The sequence below is a fragment of the Labeo rohita genome, chromosome 1 (assembly GCF_022985175.1).
Source record: "Labeo rohita strain BAU-BD-2019 chromosome 1, IGBB_LRoh.1.0, whole genome shotgun sequence".
In the NCBI taxonomy this organism is placed as follows: domain Eukaryota; kingdom Metazoa; phylum Chordata; class Actinopteri; order Cypriniformes; family Cyprinidae; genus Labeo; species Labeo rohita.
Window position 1 is genome coordinate 4,395,839 of NC_066869.1, and position 26,142 is coordinate 4,421,980.

Consider the following 26,142-nt stretch of genomic DNA (forward strand, 5'->3'; position numbering starts at 1 on the left):
AGGAAACCAGCTTATAAATCATGCACAATGAGTTTTTTTGAGAAAGTAAAAGTGTGCACAGTCTCCTGTGAGGGCTAGGTTTAGGTGTAGGGTAGGTGTAGGGTGATAGAAAATACGGTTTGTACAGTATAAAAACCATTACGCCTATGAAATGTCCCCATAAAACATGTAAACCCAATGTGTGTGTGTGTGTGTGTGTGTGTGTGTGTGTGTGTGTATATATATATATATATATATATGTATGTATATGTTTATGTCAACATTCACTTGAGGTAGGAACATGTAACTTCTTTGCCTTTTCTAAAAGTATTGAACAAAAATATATTCTACTAAATAAATAATAATAATAAAAACATTATTACATAATTTATACATTTTTAAAAAGTAAATGAAAGTAAATTTAAAATAAAAAAATATAAATACATAATCAAAATATAATAAATTCAACATGAAAAATAGATCAAATTAAAACAGTAAACTAAATAAATTCAAATAAATCAAAAACAGTAAATTATAAAATCAATCAGTCAATCATCTCATCTAACCTTGAGGATGGACAGACCTAATTTGCTCTGAAGAGGGAGCTGTTTTTCAGATCAGACTGACACCTTGTGTTTACTTATTCATGTGCATTAGGGAAGTGTAACTCTCACACACAGAATATCTACCTAGTATTTAGCGTGAGAACAGGTAGTGTGAGTTGAGGTTGAAGCAGGCAGTCATGAGAACCACCACGTCCATCAGTTTCTCAGGTATGATATCCATCATAATATACTGACTGTGTGAGAACTTTTTACTCTTCACTGTGCTTGATTTAATTGATAAACACCAAAATTCAGCATACTAACTGTGAAATGATGTCTGTCAGCAGTTCTTGGTCTTTCAGCACTGTGGCTGATGGAGAACTCGCTGGCTGTTAACATCACTGGATCTGTGGGAAGCAACATCTCAGTCACCTGCAGCTATCCAGAAACCTATCAGAATAACAGCAAGTTTTTCTGCCAGATGAGCAGCTCATTTGCTCTAGGAGATGTGTGTGTTCACATCACCCAACAAGAGACAAGGTCTGAACAAGGGAGACTAGTTCTTCTGGATGACACCAGCGCTCATGTTCTCACAGCAAACATCTCTAGACTGGCTCCAGAAGACTCAGGAAAGTACTGGTGTGGTGTAGATATCGCTCAGTTGCCAGATTTTACCTTGGAGATCTGGATAACAGTCACCAAAGGTGAGATACACAATAGCTAAAGACTCACTGTCCTACTGATGTACTAGTTTGTTTGTTTATTTTCTTCTTAACACCATTCCAGCATCTATGGCTATATTCATGGCAAGAACCAGTTAATCCATGCAATTTAAAATCTTCAGTTCACTGAACACATGCCGACACAGGGAGAACACGCAAACTCCACACCATGCCAGGGCCCGAACCAGGGAAAATATACATGAATTTGAACAGTGCTACCACTGAGTCACTGTGCTACAAAAAAAAAAAAAAATAAATAAAAATAAATAAATAAATAAAATGCATGGAAATTAAAAATAAAAGTAAATCAAGTGGTTAAAGTATTAATTAAACAAATGTAAAAAAATAAACAAATGATATAATTACAAATGAAAATAAATAAACTAAATTGGTCAAATGCTTTACCGTGAATTGATAAAATACCTTACAAATCAATACAATTTGTCACTAACATTGAAGTTATGTCTAACAAATAACTAAATAAAATTTGCAACTCACCCCTTGAAAATTAGGATCTCAAAAGAAAGTAAACGTGCATGCAGATATAAAGTATATATATATATATATATATATACACACACACTACCGTTCAAAAGTTTGGGGTCAGTACATTTTTATTGTTTCTTTCTTTTTTTTTTTTTTTCTTTTTTAAGAAATTAATACTTTTATTCACCAAGGATGTATTAAGTTAATAATTAAAAGTTTATTAAAAGTTAATAATAAATAATTTACATTGTTATAAATTATTTATATTTTGAATAAACACTGTACTTTTTAAACTTGTTATTCATGAAAGAATCCTGAAAAAAAAAAAACAAATTACAGGTTCCAAAAAATATTTGGCAGCACAACTGTTGATATTATCCAACATTGATCATTCTAATAATAAATCCACATATTAGAATGATTTCTGTAGGATCATGTGACACTTAAGACTGGAGTAACAGCTGATAAAAATTCAGCTTTTCATCACAGGAATAAATTCTATTTTAAAGTATGCTAAAATAAAAAAACATTATTTTATATTGTAAAAACATTTTGCAATATTACTGTTTTTTTTTCTATATTTTTAATCAAATAAATGCAGCCTTGATGAGCATAAGAGACTTCTTTAAAGACTATTACAAGTCTTACTGACCCCAAACTTTTGAACGGTAGTATATATATATATATATATATATATATATATATATGTATATGTTATGGTGTAACAATATATGTAAAAATTAAGAATAACAAGACCTCTAACAAAAACGTTCATCAGTTGTTATGATAAACAAACAAGAAAATGCTTTATATCGGTGCTGATATTGTTCCCTGTTCTTTTTTATATTCTACCTATTTTTTTTCTATTTATTTATTATACAATTAAGAAGATTGTAACACTAGCTTGCTTTTTCTTTTATATTCTATCTGTTTTATTTTTATTTATTATAGAATTACAAAAAAAAAAATAAAATAAAACTTGCTATGTGTACTGCATTAGGCTAACTGAGACTGGTAATATCATCTGCATGTTATTGCTCTTTTGTTGATTTTGATTGCTTCCACCGTCCTCTTTTGTAAGTCGCATTGGATAAACGCGTCTGCTAAATTTCTAAATGTAAATGTAATGTACATGATATTCGGCCAGGGGTGCATTTCCCAAAAACATTGTTAGCTAAATAAGTATGATGAAACTTGCAACCGTAGTTGCTTTTGGGAAACGCACCCCAGGCTGATAATCAGTCGACCCTCACATATTATGTTCGTTATTGAGATCACTATCTTTTTGGCATCATAAGCACTGACTTTTAACAGTTCTGGGATTTTTGAGGTGTCACTGAACCTTATATCGGTTTCATATGGGATGTGATACAGCATGTTCTTCCACTTACGCGTCTTATAATGAGTCAGTATGAGAACTGAATTCACACATACGGGGGCAATTAAATGCCAGCCGAGGTTTTGGTATTTGAGGGTGAACTATACACCTTTCAATTTTGTCTTCTGTGCAGAACATCCACCAGAGCAAACCACAGACCTGTTCCCAAAAGAGCCTGGCGGTGAGATTGCAAAACACACACACACATATGCACACACACACACAGAGAGCATGTGGTTTTGCTTTTTTTTCAGGCAAGTTATTGTTGGCTTTGCATCGACAGAGTCTTACTCAAGGTTCATGATGATGGTGGCTTTTATATGCGTTGGAGCCCTGTTTTTTGTGTGTCTGTTCGGCCTGTTTCAAGTGCTCAAACGCAACAGCTGCAGTAATTCAGGTGAGCAGATCTTTGTAGATCATCTTAAGCACACCAACACCACATGATTTATTTGAAACCACATGAGACATGCTAATATGTCTTGCTTTTCCGCCCATGTTCTGTTGAAGTCCATGATATTTTAATGGGAAAATCTTGAATAAAATGGCTGATAAAATGTCAAAATATACATCGAATTTTATAGCAACTTTTTTTTATTCATTGAACACTTATTTCATGTAAAAACATTTAATTCCATTATCATTTTAAAGTGATTGTTACAAAATGAAACAAGAAAAAGCAAGACTAGACTACATCTATTCATGGTATAAAAGATAATGGGTCATGTGGCATGTTATAATCACTTAAACCTTTATCCGTTCTTGTTAGGTTTGGTTCTCCACTACTCCAAGGCTATATCAAACCCAGTGGTGGTGAGTTCATGAACTTCTACAGCCTGTCATACTTTTTATCAGCATATAATTTCCTTATGAATCTGATCATAGAAATGTCTTTCATTCAGGATGACCACCAGAGAATAAATCTTCCAGACTTACCCAAAGTTCAAAATGAAAAAGAGGAACTTTACAAAACAACAAACCCAGATCATACCAACACAAAACCGGTCGACAGAGACTCGTACTACATAGATGTTGTTTCAGCACAGACAAAAGATGAGATCTACACAGACCTGGACAGCAATAGACAGAGTCATGTGTATCAGAGCCTTACAGCTGATTCTCTTCAAGAGTCGATCTATCACACTATTGATCAGAAGACTGACTGAACACTGAATCCAACAGCCAATCAGAATCCTAGTTTCCTCCTACAGCTACGATCATCCAAAATTGTGTCAACTTCAAAATGTTTGTTGTTTTGTTGTTTCACTTATTAAATAAACATAGAAATCAATCTTATTTGTTTCAGGTATAGTTTTGTGAGGTAACAACTGCCTAATAACCTAATATTTTAACAGAGTGTTCACTATTGTGCTTTTGCATTATTGAAACACTTTTCTGGTTTAATATAAAGCTGCTTTGACACAATCTGTATTGTTAAAAGTGCTACATAACTAAAGGTGACTTGACTACTTAATTATTGTAATGTTATAATTTTTACTATTCTGTTTTTTTTTTTTTTTTTTTTACTATCCATCTTTGTATGGAAGGTGTTGATATGTTTTGTTTTGTTTTTTTTCTCATAATTGTGAGATATAAACTCACAATGGACCTTTATCTCACTTCCTATATCCGTTAAGCGAAGCAGTGTATCCCCACTTCTGGTCCCATCGCAACGCAATGAAAATTAATGCGAGGATCCTCTATTTCCTTTCTTTCGCCGGTGTTTCTGCAGTGTACCTGGCTGCTTTTATTCTAAACAATGATGCACTGCCTCAGTTTTCACGATTTCCTGACACAACACGGGTGAGATGCGTGGGATGAATTAAGATCCTTCTAAAATATTACGCAGGAGCACGTTCGCGTGGGGTATGCATTTCGAACCTGAGGATGTTTAGGCCTACATCTCATATCACCTGCTGAAATGTTCCTATTCATATATTTCTCTTCCAAATGAGCGTTCTGAATAATAAATAAATTAACCTGCTGCAGTCAATTCTGTCTTCTCATTAACAATCTTTTTCTCATTATATTTTATACCTGTTTACATTAAAATAAATTTGACTGATAAACACCCTTACAAAATTAACCATGGATTTACTATAGTAAATATGTAACCATGTTATATTTTAGTTTTTCACCAGACTTTTCATTTGTATCGCCAGTTTTACTACACATACCATAGTTAAGAGCAGTGTTAAAATAGACGAATGAATGTGCAGGCGTTGCCTTAAAGAAATAACAATGTTGAACATTTTAGCTAATTAATGTTAAACAGTATAACGCGTTGACAGCGTGACTTTGAGTACTAATTAAGAATTATGGCATAAATGTGTGAATTACATGCAGTGAAATGACTGTGAATGAAATATTACATAATAAAGACAAATATTTCATACAAATGAATAAATACTGTGGCGGGAGGAGCAAAACGACAGACACAGTGGGCGTGAAGTCAGGCCTCGGAGAGGCTTTTATTAAACAATATAAACAAACTTGTACAACAGGGGAAATAAAAGTGTCCAAAATAAGTAGGGGATCTGGGGTGATGATGATAATTAGGGGGGAGGCAGCTGACTTGTCACATTATGTTGATTCTGATCTTATTCATCAGGTCTCACACCCACCGCAGCACTGACACAGTGTGGTGAAATCACGTATGTTTACGAGCCATGGGTTTCTCAGATCGGTACGGTGGATTAAAACAATAAGTTCAGTTGAGTTTGGAAAATTCTGTGCACAGTAATCATCAGAATACTTCTCCGCCTGTCTCTTAAAATGTCCGGATTTTGAAATCATCCTGCAGATCGCTCATTTTAACAGGCTTTTATTCAACTAGGTGATTCAGCATGTTGTAAAATATACATAACCGGAAGAATCGATACACTGCTTCGACAAGCACTTCCGGTGTTCAACTCCGGTGCGATAAAGGTCCATTGCGAGTTATAAAGTCGCAATTCTGAGAAATAAGGTAATAATTGCATGATCTAAACTTGCACTTGTGAGTTATGAAGTCAGAATTCCAAGATATAAAGTTGCAATTCTGAGAAAATAAGTCAGAATTGTGTAATATAAATTGGCAATTGCAAGTTATTGAGTCAGATTTGTGAGATATAAACAATAAGCTTAATAAGCTATATAAGCTTAAATCCTGCAATTCTGAGTTTATATCTAGTAATTCTGACTTTATAACTTGCAATTGTGTTTATATCTCACAATTCTGAGAAAAAAAGTCTTGTGAGATGTAAACTCAAAATTGTGAAAAAAAAGTCAGAATCGTGAGATAAAAAGTCGCAATTACTAAAATATAAAAAAAAACAAAAAACATTCAGTGTCGGAAACGTGCTTCCATATCTTTGTCTGCTCTGCGTGTTTTGTTTTGTTTTTTCTGCACTGGTATTGTCTTGCTCTCCACTAAAAAATATTTAAACATCCTTAAACAGTTTCTTTGAAAACAAGTTTTATTAGCTTTTAATCTTTAAAGAAACTAGCAGCTGAATGAACCGATGTGCTGCACATTTCTTTTAACCAGGTAAACATTTTCAATTGTTAGAACTTACAATATAGGACTTGCATGTAATAGCATGTCCCTGTGTTAATAAACAAATGTAATATGGAAAATATTACAAACGTCATTGTTCGCACCGACAGGAAATTTGCTCCTATTTAGAAAGTTCAGTAAAATTCATTTGAGGACTGGTTCAAAATAGAAACACGGAAATGAAAGAGAGACTGTCAGACAGACATGGTTTTATTCTCTGCACACACCAAAATCAATTAGTAACCATTCAGCATGTGGACAGCAAGAGTCTTTTGTTTCTGCATCTATACAGGTGAGTTGTATCTTGATTTCAGACTCTAATTTTAAAAGTGCTGGGATCAGTTGGAGAAATGAATTTTAAAACCCTCACTTATCAGGCTTGACACAGGTTTAATCTCACTCAAGTACAGTCAATCTCATGAACACATTTTAAACAGATCAATTTACTCTAAATATCACTGTTAAAAAATAGCTAAATTACGTTATTTTAACATTCAATTACTAATATTGTTATTATTGTAATGATAGAAATATTAATTCATATTAATAAATATTAAATATTAATTTGTATATTGCTTAAAATTTTTTTTTGATAATTCTTTGAACTGTATAATCTGAATAAACAGATGAAGTAAAAAAAATGAATTGTATCATATGGCTATTTTTACAATTTGCTTTGCAGTAAAACTATATAGTGGAAGAACATTATATTTAGTTTTATGACTTGTTGGATAAAGTGGATAATTGTCTTTAAAAATGCATTACTGTAATGTAGTTAGACTATTTGTGTTGCTAATTGCTAGTTACTCTGCAAATGGTCATCAAATGGTTAATCTTAAATTTGACAGTTGTTGGAAATAAGTAACATTGACTGTTCTTTAAAATAGTTTTAAATGTCATTTAATTCCCTTTCCAGCCTGTCTACGGGATACTAGCTGTGCTAAGATCGGATATGAAGGAAAATACATAACCTTTAAAGCCGTGTACCCACCAGACTATGAGACAAACACCAAGTACTTTGGCAGAACTCATGACTTTTTCTCCTTTGAGAAACTGGTTGAGACGTCTCATCCCAACCGGTGGGCGAAACAGGGGGCGTTTCATTTTATTCGACAACACGTCAGCGCACTTCCTTACCGCCAGAATCTTGAGATTGGTCGCAGGGGATTCTGGCAGTTACTCATTGGGTGTGGATATTAAACTGCTGCCTGATCTTATTGTTGATGAAATACAACTGACTGTCATTACAGGTGAGAATCATGAGAAACATGTTTTTACAGGCTAGAATAGTTTGTTTTACACATTTATTTATTATACAATTAAGAAAATTGTAACACTAGCTTGCTTTTTCTTTTATATTCTATCTGTTTTATTTTTATTTATTATAGAATTACAAAAAAAAAAAAAAACTGAGACTTGTAATATCATTTGCATGTTATTGTTCTCTTTTTTTTTTATTTTGATTGCTTCCATCGTCCTCTTTTGTAAGTCGCATTGGATAAAAGCGTCTGCTAAATTTCTAAATGTAAATGTAATGTACATGATATTCGGCCAGGGGTGCATTTCCCAAAAACATTGTTAGCTAACTAAGTATGATGAAACTTGCAACCGTAGTTGCTTTTGGGAAACGCACCCCAGGCTGATAATCAGTCGACAGTTCTTGGATTTTTGAGGTGTCACTGAACCTCATATCCGTTTCATATGGGATGTGATACAGCATGTTCTTCCACTTACGCGTCTTATAATGAGTCAGTATGAGAACTGAATTCACACATACGGGGGCAATTAAATGCCAGCCGAGGTTTTGGTATTTGAGGGTGAACTATACACCTTTCAATTTTGTCTTCTGTGCAGAACATCCACCAGAGCAAACCACAGACCTGTTCCCAAAAGAGCCTGGCGGTGAGATTGCAAAACACACACACACATATGCACACACACACACAGAGAGCATGTGGTTTTGCTTTTTTTTCAGGCAAGTTATTGTTGGCTTTGCATCGACAGAGTCTTACTCGAGGTTCATGATGATGGTGGCTTTTATATGCGTTGGAGCCCTGTTTTTTGTGTGTCTGTTCGGCCTGTTTCAAGTGCTCAAACGCAACAGCTGCAGTAATTCAGGTGAGCAGATCTTTGTAGATCATCTTAAGCACACCAACACCACATGATTTATTTGAAACCACATGAGACATGCTAATATGTCTTGCTTTTCCGCCCATGTTCTGTTGAAGTCCATGATATTTTAATGGGAAAATCTTGAATAAAATAGCTGGTATAATGTCAAAATATACATCGAATTTTATAGCAACTTTTTTTTTATTCATTGAACACTTATTTTACATAAAAACACATTTTTACATAAAAACACTTAATTCCATTATCATTTTAAAGTGATTGTTAAAATGAAACAAGAAAAAGCAAGACTAGACCACATTTATTCATGGTATAAAAGATAATGGGTCATGTGACATGTTATAATCACTTAAACCTTTATCCGTTCTTGTCAGGTTTGGTTCTCCACTACTCCAAGGCTATATCAAACCCAGTGGTGGTGAGTTCATGAACTTCTACAGCCTGTCATACTTTTATCAGCATATAATTTCCTTATGAATCTGATCATAGAAATGTCTTTCATTCAGGATGACCACCAGAGAATAAATCTTCCAGACTTACCCAAAGTTCAAAATGAAAAGGAGGAACTTTACAGAACCACAAACCCAGATCATACAAACACAAAACCGGACAACAGAGTCTTGTACAACATAGATGTTGTTTCAGCACAGACAAAAGATGAGATCCACACAGACCTGGACAGCAATAGACAGAGTCATGTGTATCAGAGCCTTACAGCTGATTCTCTTCACCAGTCGATCTATCACACTACTGATCAGAAGACTGACTGAACACTGAATCCAACAGCCAATCAGAATCCTAGTTTCCTCCTACAGCTACGATCATCCAAAATTGTGTCAGCTTCAAAATGTTTGTGATTTTTTGTTGTTTCACTTTTTAAATAAATATAGAAATCAATCTTATTTGTTTCAGGTATAGTTTTGTGAGGTAACAACTGCCTAATAACCTAATATTTTAACAGAGTGTTCACTATTGTGCTTTTGCATTATTAAAACACTTAATGGTTTAATCAGTGTATCCCCACTTCCGGTCTCATCACAACGCAATGAAAATGAATGGGAGAATCCTCTCTTTCCTTTCTTTCGTTTCTGCAGTGTACCTGGCTGCTTTTATTCTAAACAATGATGCACTGCCTCAGTTTTCATAATTTCATGGCACAACACGGATGAGATGCGTGGGATGAATTAAGGTCCTTCTAAAATATTACGCAGGAGCACGTTCGCGTGGAGTATGCATTTCGAACCTGAGGATGTTTAGGCCTACATCTCATATCACCTGCTGAAATTTTCCTATGAATATATTTCTTTTCCAAATGTGCGTTCTGAATAACAAATAAATTTAACCTGCTGCAGTCAGTTCTGTCTTTTCATTAACAATCTTTTTCTCATTATATTTTATACCTGTTTACATTAAAATAAATTTGACTGATAAACACCCTTACAAAATTAACCATGGATTTACTATAGTAAATATGTAGTAACCATGTTATATTTTATTTTATTTTTTCTGCAGACTTTTCCATATGTATTGCCAGTTTTACTACACATACTATTGTTAAGAGCAGTGTTAGAATAGATGAATGAATGCACAGGCCTTGCTCTAAAGAAATAACAATGTTGAACATTTTAGCTAATTAATCTTAAACAGTATAATGTGTTGACAGCGTGACTTATAATTAGAGTACTAATTAAGAATTTTGGCATAAACATGTGAATTACATACACTGTAAAAAATTTAAACGTAAAAAAACAGTGAAATGCATGGCAGCACAGGGTGCCAAACATTTACCATTAATGGAAATAATGGTTAAAGACCGTTTTTTAAAAAACCGTCAATGACTGGCAGAAGCAGCTTCAAAAGAAAAACAGTAAAATTAAGGTCAAATATCCTAAATTTTCTTAAACTTTTTTTTATTTTTTAAAATTATTTTATAGATACTGTCTGGATTATCATCATGAAACATTCTCTGCGAAACTAAGTTTTTTTGCAGTTAACCACTACAATTAACAACTACACAGTTACAGCCTTTAAATAAAATGACACGCAGCATAACATCAATACCTTTTTGTCTTCTCCTGGACTAAAGCTCCCGCTCTACTCTTCAGCACAATGGTAACCCACTAAAATGTTTCTTTCATACAAAACTTCTTATTGAGAATTAACTGAGGTTTAGATGTTGGTGTTTAATTGAAATTAATAGAGTTTGAAGTCACCGTTGTGGAGATAAACATTTGGTTTAGTTGTGCTCTTGATTTTCTTAAAAACCTTTTTGTTGTTTTTCTTGGTTGCTATAACTGTACATTTCTAAAGCACATTTGTTGTAGAAAACCAGCAAGATAGTACTTGATGAGACAAAGTAGGTTATGTACTATGCATGAACTTGTCACCATATATAGACTTGATTCACTCACCTCAGCAGAAAGCAAATATCTGAGCATGTTTATTAGCTTCTTTTTGTAATTATACAATCTTGTGTTACTACTTTGAAAGTGTTTTTGAGAAAATCATTTAGGCAAGAACATGTAGAGTCACAGACATCAAAAATCTGGATATGAATCTCAACAATGGTGACAATTGACAAAATATTCATATTAGCCCTGATCATCACAAAACAAGCTTTTTGTTGATTGTCACCTTTGTTGAGATGCATGTGCTAATTCTTGATGTTTGTGTGTCAAAAAGCCCCCATTTGTAACACTTAAAAATGTATACAAAATAAAAAGGTTGTCATAACATCATAAAACCGCTATAAAATCACAAGACATACAGCTACCATATTCAACAAGAATATTCTCAATGTGTTCAGAGAGTTAGGATACTATGACCAATAAGCTGTTAATCATGAACAACCAGCTTAACTTGACCAGTTTTCCTCTGTTTTTGCTCCAACAAACATGAATTTATAAAGTTAAGGGTCAAGAGCCCAACTAAAGCAAATGCTTATCTCCACAATGGTGACTACAAACTTTATTTTCAATAAAAACATTAACATATAAACATCTGTTAATTCTCAATAAGAAGTTTTGTATGAAAAAATAAAGTCAGACTGGATGCTAGATCTAGATCTAGAGAAATCTGTTAGTGTTTCATGTTCTGTTGCTGTCAGTCATGTGAAGTTTAAGTAATTAATTAATTAGTTAATGAGTTAATTTCACAGTGATGGTGTTTGTTTGTAATAATTTAGGAAATGGCTGTAAATTAACAGTGTTGTTAGCTTATTTATATAAAGACATTTGACTTTAATTTTAAGGTTTTTGTTTGGCACCCTGTTCTGCCAGTCATTTGACCGTTTTTTTGTCTTTTGTTTTACAGTGAAGGTGCTTGATCATTAAATTCAGGAAATAGCTGTAAAATAACAGTGTTTGTCAGCTTATTTAAAAAAAGGAGATTTTACTTTACTGCCAGTCATTTGACCGTTTCGTCATCTAACGGATTTGTTATTGTATTAATTACAGATTTTTTTTGTAATTTTACATTATTTGTTTGTAGTTTAAGAAAATAGAAAACATACTGTATAAAAATACAGCAGTTTTTTTTGTATAAAAAATGTGAATTACTGTAATTTGTCATTAATGCCATAATACTTAAAATAACAGACAAATTTTTAATTTAGAGATAGTGTAACGCCAAGCCAGCAGAGGGAGCCCTCACCCCAGTACTGCCTGCATGCTCCCTCTGCTGCTTCTACTGTCACTTCCTGTTTGGCAGTATATAAGGACTCACCATGTGCTTGCATGTTGCGAAGTATTGCCAGTTTAACCTGCCTTACCGAGCGTTTTCTATTACTCTGTTTGATTACCTGTTGCCGTCTTGCTCTGTCTCTGGATTATTGTATTTTTGGATTACCCCTTTTGGATTGTTTGCCTGTGTGGATTGTTTTCAAGGTTTGACCCTCATCTGCCCTTTGACTATCGCTATCTGGATTACCCCTGTTGTTTTGGTTGCTATTGGACTGCTTTTGGTTTCGACCCTCTGCCTGTTTATACGTTTATGTTTGCTGCTGTTCCTAATAAACTTCTGCGTATGGATTCTACTACTGCCTCAGCGTCCACGTTACAGAATACTTCGCCTCCCATGAATCCAGCGGAAGTTAATAATACACGGCCAACCATGGACCCGGTATCACGTCTCCTCCGTCTACACCAAGGTAATCGGCCCATTGAGGATTATGTTGTGGACTTTTGCCAATTATGTCACTTGGTCGACTTCAACGACGTGGCACTCAAGGACATTTTCAGAACCGGACTAACTCACCCCATTCGTTTTGGCCTCCCTGGAGGTAAGATTCACTGGACTTTGGAAAAATATATTGACTATGCATTATTACTTGCGGGATCATCTTTTACTGTTGGGATTGCGGATGAGGGACCCTGCAATCCTACAGTAACCCCCACACCACAACCAGTTCACGTCATGCCTGCCAAGTCAAAGCCTGTTCAAGTCACGTCCACCAAGCCGCATCCTGCTCACGTCACGTCAGCCAATCCAAAGTCTGCTCCAGCCCCATCCACCAAGCCAAAGCCTGCAAATCCAGGGCCTGCTCACGCCATGCCTGCCGCTCCAGGGCCTGCTCACGCCATGCCTGCCGCTCCAGGGCCTGCTCACGCCATTCCTGCCTGTCCGGAGTCTGCACCTGTCATGGCTACCCTCCTACAACCAGCTCACAAGATGGCTGCTATCTCCAAGCCAGTCCACAAGATGGCCGCCGTCCCAGAGCCAGTCCACAAGATGGCCGCCTTCCCAGAGCCAGTCCACAAGAGGGCCGCCGTCCCAGAGCTAGGCCACAAGATGGCCGCCATCCCAGAGCCAGTTCACAAGATGGCCGCCATTCCCAAACCTGTTCACAAGATGGCCACCGTCCCAGAGCCAATCCACAAGATGGCCGCCTTCCCCAAGCCAGTTCACAAGATGGCCGCCACCTCAGAGCCACTCCACAAAATAATCGCTGTTTCCAAGCCACGCCTCTTGATGGCTCATGTACTGGACTCACCCCTAATGGCTGCATGGGCAGCTAAAATGGCAGCTACTGTTCCTGTACCAAGTCAAGCTACAGAACCAAGCCAAGCAACAGAGTCAAGTCAAGCAACAGAGTCAAGTCAAGCAACAGAGTCAAGTCAAGCAACAGAGTCAAGTCAAGCCAACGTTGCTGTTCCCCATGAACCAAGCCAAGTCACAGCTGTTCCCCACGAGTCGAGCCAAGTCACAGCTGTTCCCCACGAGTCGAGCCAAGTCACAGCTGTTCCCCACGAGTCGAGCCAAGTCACAGCTGTTCCCCACGAGTCGAGCCAAGTCACAGCTGTTCCCCACGAGTCGAGCCAAGTCACAGCTGTTCCCCACGAGTCAAGCCAAGTCACAGCTGTTCCCCACGAGTCAAGCCAAGTCACAGCTGTTCCCCACGAGTCAAGCCATGTTGTTCCTGAGTCAAGCCATGTTGTTCCTGAGTCAAGCCATGTTGTTCCTGAGTCAAGCCATGTTGTCCCTGAGCCAAGTCAAGTCACAGTTGACCTTCACAAGCCAAGTCAAGTCACAGCTGGACTGCACGAGCCAGGTCAAGTCACCGCTGTTCTTCCCAAGTCAAGTCCGGCCACGGCAGGCCTCCCTGAGTCAAGTCCGGCCACGGCAGGCCTCCCTGAGTCAAGTCCGGCCACGGCAGGCCTCCCTGAGTCAAGTCCGGCCACGGCAGGCCTCCCTGAGTCAAGTCCGGCCACGGCAGGCCTCCCTGAGTCAAGTCCGGCCACGGCAGGCCTCCCTAACTCAAGGCAAAAAGCTATTATCCTACCAAATCCTCATCTGGTCCCCTATAACATTTCTAACCCAAGCCACGCAGAGCCCACGCTCCCAAGCCACGCAGAGCCCACGCTCCCAAGCCACGCAGAGCCCACGCTCCCAAGCCACGCAGAGCCCACGCTCCCAAGCCACGCAGAGCCCACGCTCCCAAGCCACGCAGAGCCCACGCTCCCAAGCCACGCAGAGCCCACGCTCCCAAGCCACGCAGAGCCCACGCTCCCAAGCCACGCAGAGCCCATATTCACAAGCCACAAGACCATAACATCAGCACCCACAAGGTCAACAGACACCCCACTAGCTACTGTGCTGCCTGTAATGGCCATAGCCATTTTCAGTGTGTGGGCTGCACACTGTGCTCCAGAGGCCTCGTCTGTCCATGAGTCTGCTCCAGAGGCCTCGTCTGTCCACGAGTCTGCTCTAGAGGCCTCACCTGTCCACAAGTCTGCGCCAGAGGCCTCGTCTGTCCACGAGTCTACGTCAGAGGCCTCCTCTGTCAAGGACTCTGCGCCAATGCCCCCAGAAGTGGCAGCTCCGGCTGCAGAATCTCCTCAAGGGGCGGCGTTTCCCCACGGACTCTCTGCCTGTCCAGTCACGGCCATGAAGGCCATTTATAATTGCCCTGCCACACCTGCCCAAGCATCTGCGCCCATGCCCCCAGAGGTGTCAGCGCAAGCTGTAGATCCTCCTATGGGGGCGGCGTCCTATCATGAACTCTCTGCCCGCCATGTCGCTATCAAGAAGGCCAAAGAAATCATTCATGTGCACACCGCTCTGCCTGCCCTGCAATGGCTCCCTGCTACGCCTGCTCTGCCTGCCTCGCCATGGCTTCCTGCTCTGCCTGCTCTACCTGCCTCGCTATGGCCCCCTGTTCTGTCTGCTCTGCCTGCCTCGCCACGGCTCCCTGCTCTGCCTGCTCTGCCTGCCTCGCTATGGCCTCCTGTTCTGTCTGCTCTGCCTGCCCCACCATGGTTCCCTACTCTGCCATTGTGCCACGGCCCTGGCCTTCCAGTACTTCATGGTCTGCTACTGCTTCACGGCCCAGGACCTCCAGTGTTCCACTGTCTGTCATTGCTCTGCGGCCCAGGCACGTCAGTATTTCACGGTCTGCTGTCGCTCCACGGCCCAGGTCCTCCAGGTTTCCACTGTCTGCCACAGCACCACGGCCCAGGACCTCCAGGGTTCTACTGTCTGCCACAGCCCCACGGCCCAGGTCCTCCAGTGCTTCACTGTCTGCCACTGCACCACGGCCCAGGACCTCCAGGGTTCTACTGTCTGCCACAGCCCCACGGCCCAGGTCCTCCAGTGCTTCACTGTCTGCCACTGCTCCATGGTCCAGGTCCTCCAGTGCTTCACTGTCTGCCACTGCTCCATGGCCCAGGTCCTCCTGTGCTTCACTGTCTGTCCCTGCTCCACGATCCAGGCCCACCTGCTCTACATGGACCTGGCCCTCCGTCCCACCCCCTGTTTTGCCTCTGTTCCCCCACCCACCTGGACTGTTGTTTGAGCGCCAGGAGTCGCTCCTAGGGGGGGGGATTCTGTAACGCCAAGCCAGCAGAGGGAGCCCTCACCCCAGTACTGCCTGCATGCTCCCTCTGCTGCTTCTACTGTCACTTCCTGTTTGGCAGTATATAAGGACTCACCATGTGCTTGCATGTTGCGAAGTATTGCCAGTTTAACCTGCCTTACCGAGCGTTTTCTATTACTCTGTTTGATTACCTGTTGCCGTCTTGCTCTGTCTCTGGATTATTGTATTTTTGGATTACCCCTTTTGGATTGTTTGCCTGTGTGGATTGTTTTCAAGGTTTGACCCTCATCTGCCCTTTGACTATCGCTATCTGGATTACCCCTGTTGTTTTGGTTGCTATTGGACTGCTTTTGGTTTCGACCCTCTGCCTGTTTATACGTTTATGTTTGCTGCTGTTCCTAATAAACTTCTGCGTATGGATTCTACTACTGCCTCAGCGTCCACGTTACAGATAGTTTTACAGAGTTTTGACTGTAATTCAAAATAAAAGAAAACAACCTGAAAAAATCAGTTATTTTCCGTAAAATTACGTTTTTTTTTTTTTTTACAGTGTACAGTCCAATGTCTGTGAATGAAAAATGACATAATAAAGACTAAAATGTAATACAAATTAATAAATATGTTGATTCTGATCTTATTCATCAGGTCTCACATACACCGCAGCACTGACACAGTGTGGTGAAATCACGCATGTTTACGAGCCATGGGTTTCTCCGATTGGTAGGATTAGAACCATAAGTTCCGTTGAGTTTGGAAAATTCTGTGCACAGCAATCATCATCCTGCAGATGCTCATTTTAACAGGCTTTTATTCAACTAGGTGATTACAGCATATTGAAAAATATACATAACCAGAAGAATCGATACACTGCTTCGACAGGTGCTTCCGGTGTTCAATTCCGGTGCGATAAAGGTCAATTGCGAGTTATCGCAGTTCTGAGAAATAAGGTAATAATTGCGTGATCTAAACTTGCAATTCTGAGAAATAAAGTCGCAATTGCATGATATAAACTCGCAATTGTGAGTTATGGGGCCTCATTTATAAAGACTTGCGTAGAAACCATCCTTGATTTTATCTAAGAACTTTTCTGATTTGATCGTAAGAGCGATTCAGAGAAAACGAACGTACGCACGAAATCCGTGCGTACGCCAGTCATTCGGTTATAAATCACAAATGATCGTGGAATTGTGTGCAGCTGAATGTTCCGCCGTCGAAACGCCCCTGCTTAATTAATTAACATATAAAATGAGCTCATTCCTAAAGCAAAAACTCTGTGACAATGGCAAGTAAAAAGGAGCGCAAGAAATCAAATTATAGTAAGGCTGAAATTGACGTTTTGTTGATGGAGCTACAGATGCGGGGAAAGGTGTTATTTGGAAGTTTGTCTGGTGGCGTCACTACCAAGTCAAAGTATGTGGCCTGGCAAGCGGTTACCCAGGCTGTAAATGAGGTTGGGGGAAAACAAAGGACCCTGCAAGAGGTGAAGAAAAAATGGGCTGATTTGAAATTGCAATCAAAGAAACGCATCGCGGCGCATATGGCCAAAGTGAGGCTTACTGGAGGTGGTGGACCCACATGCAAACTGAGTCCGGAGGATGAGAGAATATGCGCAATCATTGGAGAGGGGGCCGTAAAGGGAATATATGAGGAGGGCGACACCGACCTTTTGTCTGCAGAAGGTTCAGAAGGTATGTGTTTGGTTCAAATGAAGTGTCTTAATTGAATAATGAATCTTCAAACATTGTTATAATTCAATATGTTTATTTATTCAGATGAAGGGTCTTTACAGAGACGAGCTGGACATTGCAGTCGGACTGCCTCCCTAACAGCAGCTGCACCTGCAATATCCGCACCAGAGGCCGCATCTTCATCACACTCAAGACCTCTGCGACCACCAGCCGCTTCATCCCCATCCCATCGTGCGCATCTCCGACCCTCAACTTCCTCTTCCACCCGTGGTAGAGTTTTATCTGAGGCAGTCCTACAGACACAAAGGGATTTAAACCAGTCTGTTAGTGAGGTGGTTACCGAGCTTTGGCAAGTCCGGCATGCTCTGGTTGAAATGAATCAAACTTTGTCCGCAATTGCGGGTACTTGGAACAAATTGCTTAAATAAAAACCTAAAATGTGAACGTCTGTGTTTATTCTCAGCAAAATGATTTACCTGTTGGTATAATTGGTGAATCACTTCCCGTCTTCTTCTCAGCGCAGTAATGTGCGCGTTACGGTCAGCAGGGAGGGGAGGGTGGTCATCTTCGTCCATGCGCATTTCCTCTTCTAGTAGTTCTATACCATGGTTTAAACACATGTTGTGTAGTACACAGCAGGCTAGGATTATCTGGCAAACCTTTTCATGGTCATATAACAGTCTCCCTCCTGATGCATCCAAACATCGCCACCTTCCCTTCAGCATGCCTATGCTGCGCTCCACTACCGACCGCGCACGAGCATGTACAGTGTTGAAGTGGGCCTCCTCGGCTGTCTCCGTGTGCGCAATCGGGGTGAGCAGCCATGTCTTTAGAGGATAACCTCGGTCTCCTGTTGTCGTAGAAATTATTAATTTTACCGTATGCTCCCTGAAAAAAATAATAAATTGGGCAAAAGTTTTTAAAAAGGGTTTACCGAGAAGCCAGCCGTCTCTGCCCGCTCCGGCCTCCAGTCGATTTCCAACACTGCAATTACGCACGATGAAAGAATCGTGCGTTGACCCTGGCCAGCGCGCAACAGCATTTAGGATTGCCATACGCGCATCACAAATGAGCTGCACATTTATGGAGTGGAAGTTTTTCCTGTTGAAATACATGTACTCGTTCACATGTGGAGCTCGTATGGCAACATGGGTGCAGTCTATCGCACCAATAACGTTTGGGAACCCTGTTTTACGCAGGAAATCCTGCCTCACTTCTCGCTGTTCCTGGGCACTATATGGGAATCGAATTAATTGCGGACATAGGCCAATAATTCCGCGAAGACCATCAGGCAATATTCTGCTAAATGTTGATTGGGATATTCCCGACCTGTCTCCAATTTCTCTTTGGAACGTTCCTGTGGCCAGGAACCCAAGAACAGACAAAACCTGCACCTGAACGGGTATGGCCTGGTTGCGTCGGGTGCATCTCTGTAGATGAGCGCCCATTTGAGCACAAAGCTCTAACAAAGCCCTTCTCGGCAAGCGGTACCTGCTTATCAGCCATTTGTCATCATGTGCCCAAAAGTCTGCGCGGTCACGAAAAACTCTTTCTCTCCGTATTGCACGGTTGGCAATATCCTCTAACAAGACCAATGCCGCCATGTCTCCTACTAAAACCCAACCCACCATGACAGTTTTTATAGCCTACAAAATAATTTACACGTGTGGAATTAAATGTATGATAATCGTACCATAATATGAATGAACTGTAGCCTATTGATTTGATTGTAATTCTGTAATTGATGAACATGACGATAAAACATTATTAAAAATAGGTTTAAAGTACTGGAAGGGTGCTTATGCTTATATCAGCCAAATCGTAATCATATTTCAGTGAAAGAGGCAAGATTGTCTTTTTTATATGAAATTCCTTGCCCGTGCGTTGAACTATCTGCAATACCAGGCATTACCACAAGGAAACGGTCGTACGCCAAGCTGGAATCTGACGTGGAGATAAGTACTTTTCCACGTCAAAGACGGTTTTTATAAATCTGTACTTTGACGTGGATTTGATCGTACGAACACTCTAAGATCAAATCAGTGCGTAAGAAAGTTTTATAAATGAGGCCCATGAAGTCAGAATTCCGAGATATAAAGTCGCAACTCTGAGAAAATAAGTCAGAATTGTGTAATATAAACTGGCAATTGTGGGTTATTGAGTCAGATTTGTGAGATATAAACAATAAGCTTAATAAGCTATATAAGCTTAAATCCTGCAATTCTGACTTTGTAACTAGCAAATTCTGACTTTAGAACTCGCAATTGTGCATTTATATCTCACAATTCTGAGAAAAAAAGTCAGACTTGTGAGATGTAAACTCAAAATTGTGAGAAAAAGTCAGAATTGTGAGATAAAAAGTTGCAGTTACCTTTTTTATTTAGTGCTGGAACGTGCTTCCATATCTCTGTCTGCTCTGCGTGTTTTGTTTTTTTCTGCATTGGCATTGTCTTGCTCTCCACTAAAAAAAAAAAAAAAAATATATATATATATATATATATATATATATATATTTAAACATGCTTAAACATTTTCTTTGAAAACAAGTTTTATTAGCTTTTAATATTTAAAGAAACTAGCAGCTGAATGAACCGATGTGCTGCACATTTCTTTTAACCAGGTAAACATTTTCAATTGTTAGAACTTACAATATAGGACTTACATGTAATAGCATGTCCCTGTGTTAATAAACAAATGTAATATGGAAAATATTACAAACATCATTGTTCGCACCGACAGGAAATTTGCTCATATTGAGAAAGTTCAGTAAAATGCATTTGAGGACTGGTTCAAAATAGAAACACGGAAATGAAAGAGAGACTGTCAGACAGACATGGTTTTATTCTCTGCACACACCAAAATCAATTAAAAACCATTCGGCATGTGGACAGCAAGAGTCTTTTGTTTCTGCATCTATACAGGTGAGTTGTATCTTGATTTCAGACTCTAATTTTAAAAGTGCTGGGATCAGTTGGAGAAATTACTTTTAAAACTCTCGCTTATCAGGCTTGACACAGGTTTAATCTCACTCAAGTACAGTCAAGCTGAAAAAGCAAAGCTACAAATGACCTAATTTACTAATAAACCAAATTACTTTTATTGCTAATAATATATTGAACAGAAACAGAGGATCTCATTAACACATTCTAAACAGATCAGTTTACTCTAAATATCACTGTTAAAAATAGCTCAATTACTTTATTTTAACATTTAATTACTAATATTGTTATTATTGTAATGATAGAAATATTAATTCATATTAATAAATATTAAATATTAATTTGTATATTGCTTAAACAATTGTTTGGATCATTCTTTGAACTGTATAATCTGAACAAACATATGAAGTAAAAAAAAAATGAATTGTATCATATAGCTATTTTTACAATTTGCTTTGCAGTAAAACTATATATTGGAAAAATATTATATTTAGTTTTATGACTTGTTGGATGAAGTGGATAATTGTCTTTAAAAATGCATTACTGTAATGTAGTTAGACTATTTGTGTTGCTAATTGCTAGTTAATCTGCAAATGGCCATCAAATGGTTAATCTTAAATTTGACAGTTGTTGGAAATAAGTAACATTGACTGTTCTTTAAAATAGATTTAAATGTCATTTAATTCCCTTTCCAGCCTGTCTACGGGATACTAGCTGTGCTAAGATCGGATATGAAGGAAAAGACATAACCTTTAAAGCCGTGTACCCACCAGACTATGAGACAAACACCAAGTACTTTGGCAGAACTCATGACTTTTTCTCCTTTGAGAAACTGGTTGAGACGTCTCATCCCAACCGGTGGGCGAAACAGGGGCGTTTCATTTTATTCGACAACACGTCAGCGCACTTCCTTACCGCCAGAATCTTGAGATTGGTCGCAGGGGATTCTGGCAGTTACTCATTGGGCGTGGATATTAAACTGCTGCCTGATCTTATTGTTGATGAAATACAACTGACTGTCATTACAGGTGAGAATCATGAGAAACATGTTTTTACAGGCTAGAATATAGTTTGTTTTACACACACACACACACACACACACACACACATGACTGAATGCAGAAGTGAATGTGGCTGAAGCAATGGATCTCAACAGTTTCACGTTCCTTCTGCTCTGCACAGGTGAAGCACAGAGACCCACAACACCAGCACCAAAAGGTACCACAGAAATACAGGATCAATCATATAAAAGCTACTTATACAATATATTAATCATCTCTGTTCAAATGCTTTGTTTTAGTGATCGTCTACAGCACAAGCAGTCCTGCACAGAACTGGACCAAGACTAGAGATCAGGGTGAACTGATTTTTTATTCAGTCTATTGTTCATTTATTCATTCTGTCTAATTTGTATCATTCCTTCATGCATTCTTTCCTCCATTCTGTCTATCATTCACCTTCTTTAGTTTATTAGTTTATTAGGGCCTGAGCACCGGTGGTGTGACAACCCTATTGGAAAATGAATCGCATTTTTGAGCACCTAAACATGCTTGAAAACTCATGAAACTTTGCACACACCAGAAGTGGTGAAAATTTACATCTGATAAGTGTTTCAGAAGTGGGTGTGGCAAAACGGCTCGATAGCACCACCTATAAAATTTCAACGAAGTGCCACTCGAGCTATGTTACACATACATGTACGAGATTCGGTAGACACATGTAACACACCGATAACTACAAAAAAGTAGGTACAAAGTCTGAAACCCAACAGGAAGTCTGTTATTTTGAATCTTTTTGTGCCATTTTTGCTATTTTCAGCCATTGTATTTAAACAAACTCCTCTTAGAGATTTAAACAGATCAACACCAAATTTGGTCAGTGTAACCCAGCGATTCTCAATTCCAGTCCTCGCGCCCCACCGCTCTACATATTTCGTATCTATCTCTTATCACGTACAACGTTTGTTCTATTTGAACATAAGCGCCCTGCGAAGTGGACTTTCCGCCATGATTCCAGTTTGAAGTGAGCATACACTACCGTTCAAAAGTTTGGGGTCAGTAAGACTTGTAATAGTCTTTAAAGTAGTCTCTTATGCTCATCAAGGCTGCATTTATTTGATTAAAAATACAGAAAACAAAAAAACAAAAAAAAAAAAACAGAAATATTGCAAAATGTTTTTACAATATAAAATAATGTTTTTTATTTTAACATACTTTAAAATAGAATTTATTCCTGTGATGAAAAGCTGAATTTTTATCAGCTGTTACTCCAGTCTTAAGTGTCACATGATCCTTCAGAAATCATTCTAATATGCGGATTTATTATTAGAATGATCAGTGTTGGATAATATCAACAGTTGTGCTGCCAAATATGTTTTGGAACCTGTAATTTTTTTTTTTTTTTTTTTTTTCAGGATTCTTTCATGAATAACAAGTTTAAAAAGTACAGTGTTTATTCAAAATATAAATATTTTATAACAATGTAAATTATTTATTATTAACTTTTAATAAACTTTTAATTATTAACTTAATACATCCTTGGTGAGTAAAAGTATTAATTTCTTAAAAAAAAAAAAAAAAATGTACTGACCCCAAACTTTTGAACAGTAGTGTATATGTTCCAATTAAAGGTCATTAAAGCATGCGAGACATGAATTTAAATTGTATTTATTTACAGATGCATTTATGTCACACTTCACACTTCTCCAATAAGACTAGTCTGTGTGTGAAGATGTTGCAGGCAGCAAGGCAGCGCAAATTCATGAATTAATGTTCCGAAGTGAAATAAACTGGATTTCCCTTGCTCACGGAGTAGGGAACAATGAATACTGTATAGGGACTTTGTCAATCTGAACACAGTTCATGCACTGCTCACTTCTAACGAGATGGTTATCAGAATCAGGAGCATTAACTAAGAGAGACATGCAAAATATGCAGAGTGGTGGGGTGCAAGGATTGGAACTGAGAACCACTGGTGTAATCTAACTCCCTTTGTGAGTTTAAATTGTGAAGGGCATGTCTGTGGCGGCCTGACAAACTTTGATGTTTTGCCATGAAACAGAAAGTTGTTATAATTCAGGCTTTCAGTGTCCGATCTGCGCCAAAATTTACATGTTTGATGAACACATGCCCATGACCATATTCAGACCATAATCATAGTGCCACCTGCTGGAAACAGTAAGTATTGTGTTTTAAGCTCTAACGTCATATTTTCCCTACAGCCTAGCGAGTGGAGCAGAGTGGAGCGTTTTCCATTCATTCCTATGGAAGTTGAGCACACACGCATTGCGCAAGCGTTTAAGCTCAGCTTCCATAAGAAAGAATTAAAAAAATGCCCGCTCCGCTCTGCTCGCTACGCTGTAGTGGAAATACAGCGTAACAATCTCCTCCTAGAGATTTAATGACATCAACACCAAATTTGCTCAGTCTACTCCAAAGGCGTTTGCAATGTTAAATTGTGAAGATCTTGAGTTTTCACGTGGTCCGTGGCAGCCTGACAAACTTTGATGTTTGCAATGAAACAGGAAGTTGCTATAATTCAGGCTTCCAATGTCCCATCTGCCCCAAACTTAACATGTTTGATAAAAGTCCTGTGCTGAAAACATGCCCATGATCATATTCAGTTTTAGTCATAGCACCACCTGCTGGAAACAGGAAGTGGCTTGTTTTAAGCTCTAATGAACTCCTCCCTTAGATTTGATGACATCAACATTATAATTGGTCAGTCTACTCTAAAGGCTTTTGCAATGTTAAATTGACAAGATCTTGAGTTTTAGTTAAAGGACATGTTCATGGCAACCTGACAAAGTTCGATGTTTTGCCATAGAAAAGGAAGTTGTTGTGACTCAGCCATACAATGACCAAACCTAATACTTTCAATAAGACTCCTGGCCTAAACACATCTAAAGACCAATATTCTGTTATAATCATAGCGCCACCTGCTGGCAACAGGAAATGTCTTGTTTTACACTAACAGAAACATGCAGCGTTAAATCTGCAGTAGATTTCACATGTTTGATAAAAGTTCTGGCCCGAAGCATCTACATGTCAATATTTACTTATAGTCATAGGGCCACCTGTTGGCAGCAGGAAGTTTGGCACATATAAAAGACTTTGACATGTTCTTACCATATTTACCACTTTAAATGCATATTGTGCACCATCCACACCTCTTGTACATTCATTCTTTTGATTGTTGCTATCATTCTATGGTTTGATCTTTTCATTCTGTTCTTCTATATTATATTATTGTTCTTATAAGCATCTTACAAAACAGAACTGTCTCTGTTCATATATCTGTATTTCAATTTCTCTTCAACATGTTTCTGTCCTTCACATAAACCAGTTGTGTTTTTATCAGGTGTGTCAAATTGTTTTCCTTTTTCCACAGAATCTTTCCTCAGGCTTGTGACAGTCTTGAGTCTGGTGTGTGTTTGCACACTCCTGGTTGTGTGTCCATTCGTTCTGTTTAAAGTAGTAAAATGGGCTACCACCTATAAGCTGTCAGGTGAGATGACTGCATAAGACTTCTTCTTTTTTACACAATTTTCTCTCATAGCTTTATAATTTATCATGCAACAATTAATACTTGAATTTCACTCCTGCAGCTTCTGTGTCTTTTTACAATAGGACAACATCGGCTCAAGTTGTTGTAAGTGTATACTCAATGGTATCACCTTCACAAGTATTACCACATTAACAGTGACGCTGATAAAGCTAACTAATGTCCTCACTAAAATGAAAGCTTCCTCTCTACAGGACGAGTATGTGAAAATGAGCTCAGTCGTGCTTAGAAATTCACCCACAGCTGATAAAGCTTCAGTGATTGAGGACTTTCACAGACCTGAAAACATTAACGCCCGCTACACTGATCATCTTGCACAACCAGATTTAGATCGGATCTACACAGAAATGAGCTCTGATTTTGAGGCAATTTATCAGAGTATTGATCAAAGCACTGAATGACTACAGCATCCTCATCAACATCCAATCAAAATCACATTTTCTTTCTGTAAAACTTTACAATAAGGTTCCTTTTGTTAATATTAATATTAATATTAACATGAACTAACAATGAAAAATACTTATTAATCATTTGGTAACATTTATATTTACTAAATAACTATAAAAGCCATTATATGTTAATATTATTTAATTAACCTGAGCTAACATGAACTAACAGTATTTTTGTTAACTAATGGTAACAAAGATTAATATATACTGTAACAAAACTATTGCCTATTGTTAGTTAATGCATTAATGTTAACCAATGGAATCTTATTGTATGAAGTTAACAATTTTCATCAGTTTGGTATGTGCTGATTTGATGTATAAGGAAAAACAACTGAATTGGTGCCTTGAATAAATAAATGTCTCCAAATGAAAGCTGCATTGTAGATGAGACTCAGACTCAGTGATGGTATAGAAAT

General features: G+C 38.5%; 2 protein-coding genes across 6 annotated transcripts; both read left to right on the forward strand.

The window, feature by feature from the left end:
• Nucleotides 1-685: 685 nt before the first annotated feature.
• Nucleotides 686-9,596, forward strand: LOC127171744 (uncharacterized). Of its 4 annotated transcripts, none has more exons than XM_051120610.1 (6): nucleotides 686-752; nucleotides 872-1,228; nucleotides 8,500-8,547; nucleotides 8,650-8,763; nucleotides 9,150-9,193; nucleotides 9,282-9,596. In XM_051120610.1, the coding sequence occupies exons 1-6, from the start codon at nucleotides 722-724 to the stop codon at nucleotides 9,543-9,545; spliced, it is 858 nt and encodes a 285-aa protein (XP_050976567.1). In that variant the 5' UTR covers nucleotides 686-721; the 3' UTR covers nucleotides 9,546-9,596. The 4 variants fall into 4 exon arrangements, with proteins under 4 accessions (XP_050976567.1, XP_050976546.1, XP_050976536.1 ...); XM_051120589.1 differs by lacking the exon at nucleotides 8,500-8,547 and adding an exon at nucleotides 3,244-3,291 and having other exon boundaries at nucleotides 712-752; nucleotides 869-1,228; XM_051120579.1 differs by having other exon boundaries at nucleotides 712-752; nucleotides 869-1,228.
• LOC127171766 (uncharacterized) lies at nucleotides 6,832-25,691 on the forward strand. Of its 2 annotated transcripts, none has more exons than XM_051120644.1 (7): nucleotides 6,832-6,937; nucleotides 21,410-21,742; nucleotides 21,897-21,932; nucleotides 22,015-22,071; nucleotides 25,104-25,220; nucleotides 25,321-25,364; nucleotides 25,472-25,691. In XM_051120644.1, the coding sequence occupies exons 1-7, from the start codon at nucleotides 6,898-6,900 to the stop codon at nucleotides 25,676-25,678; spliced, it is 834 nt and encodes a 277-aa protein (XP_050976601.1). In that variant the 5' UTR covers nucleotides 6,832-6,897; the 3' UTR covers nucleotides 25,679-25,691. The 2 variants fall into 2 exon arrangements, with proteins under 2 accessions (XP_050976601.1, XP_050976592.1); XM_051120635.1 differs by lacking the exon at nucleotides 6,832-6,937 and adding an exon at nucleotides 20,592-20,696.
• Nucleotides 25,692-26,142: the final 451 nt, after the last annotated feature.

What these genes read in the sequence shown, in the direction of transcription:
- LOC127171744 (XM_051120589.1), top strand. Translation starts at nt 722, where the DNA reads ATGAGAACCACCACGTCCATCAGTTTCTCAG. An exon ending in CTGGATAACAGTCACCAAAG is followed by an intron (nt 1,229 to 3,243) that starts GTGAGATACACA and finishes TCTTCTGTGCAG; the next exon opens with AACATCCACCAGAGCAAACC. An exon ending in CTATATCAAACCCAGTGGTG is followed by an intron (nt 9,194 to 9,281) that starts GTGAGTTCATGA and finishes TCTTTCATTCAG; the next exon opens with GATGACCACCAGAGAATAAA.
- LOC127171766 (XM_051120644.1), top strand. Translation starts at nt 6,898, where the DNA reads ATGTGGACAGCAAGAGTCTTTTGTTTCTGCATCTATACAG. An exon ending in TTGTTTCTGCATCTATACAG is followed by an intron (nt 6,938 to 21,409) that starts GTGAGTTGTATC and finishes TTCCCTTTCCAG; the next exon opens with CCTGTCTACGGGATACTAGC. An exon ending in CAACATCGGCTCAAGTTGTT is followed by an intron (nt 25,365 to 25,471) that starts GTAAGTGTATAC and finishes TCCTCTCTACAG; the next exon opens with GACGAGTATGTGAAAATGAG.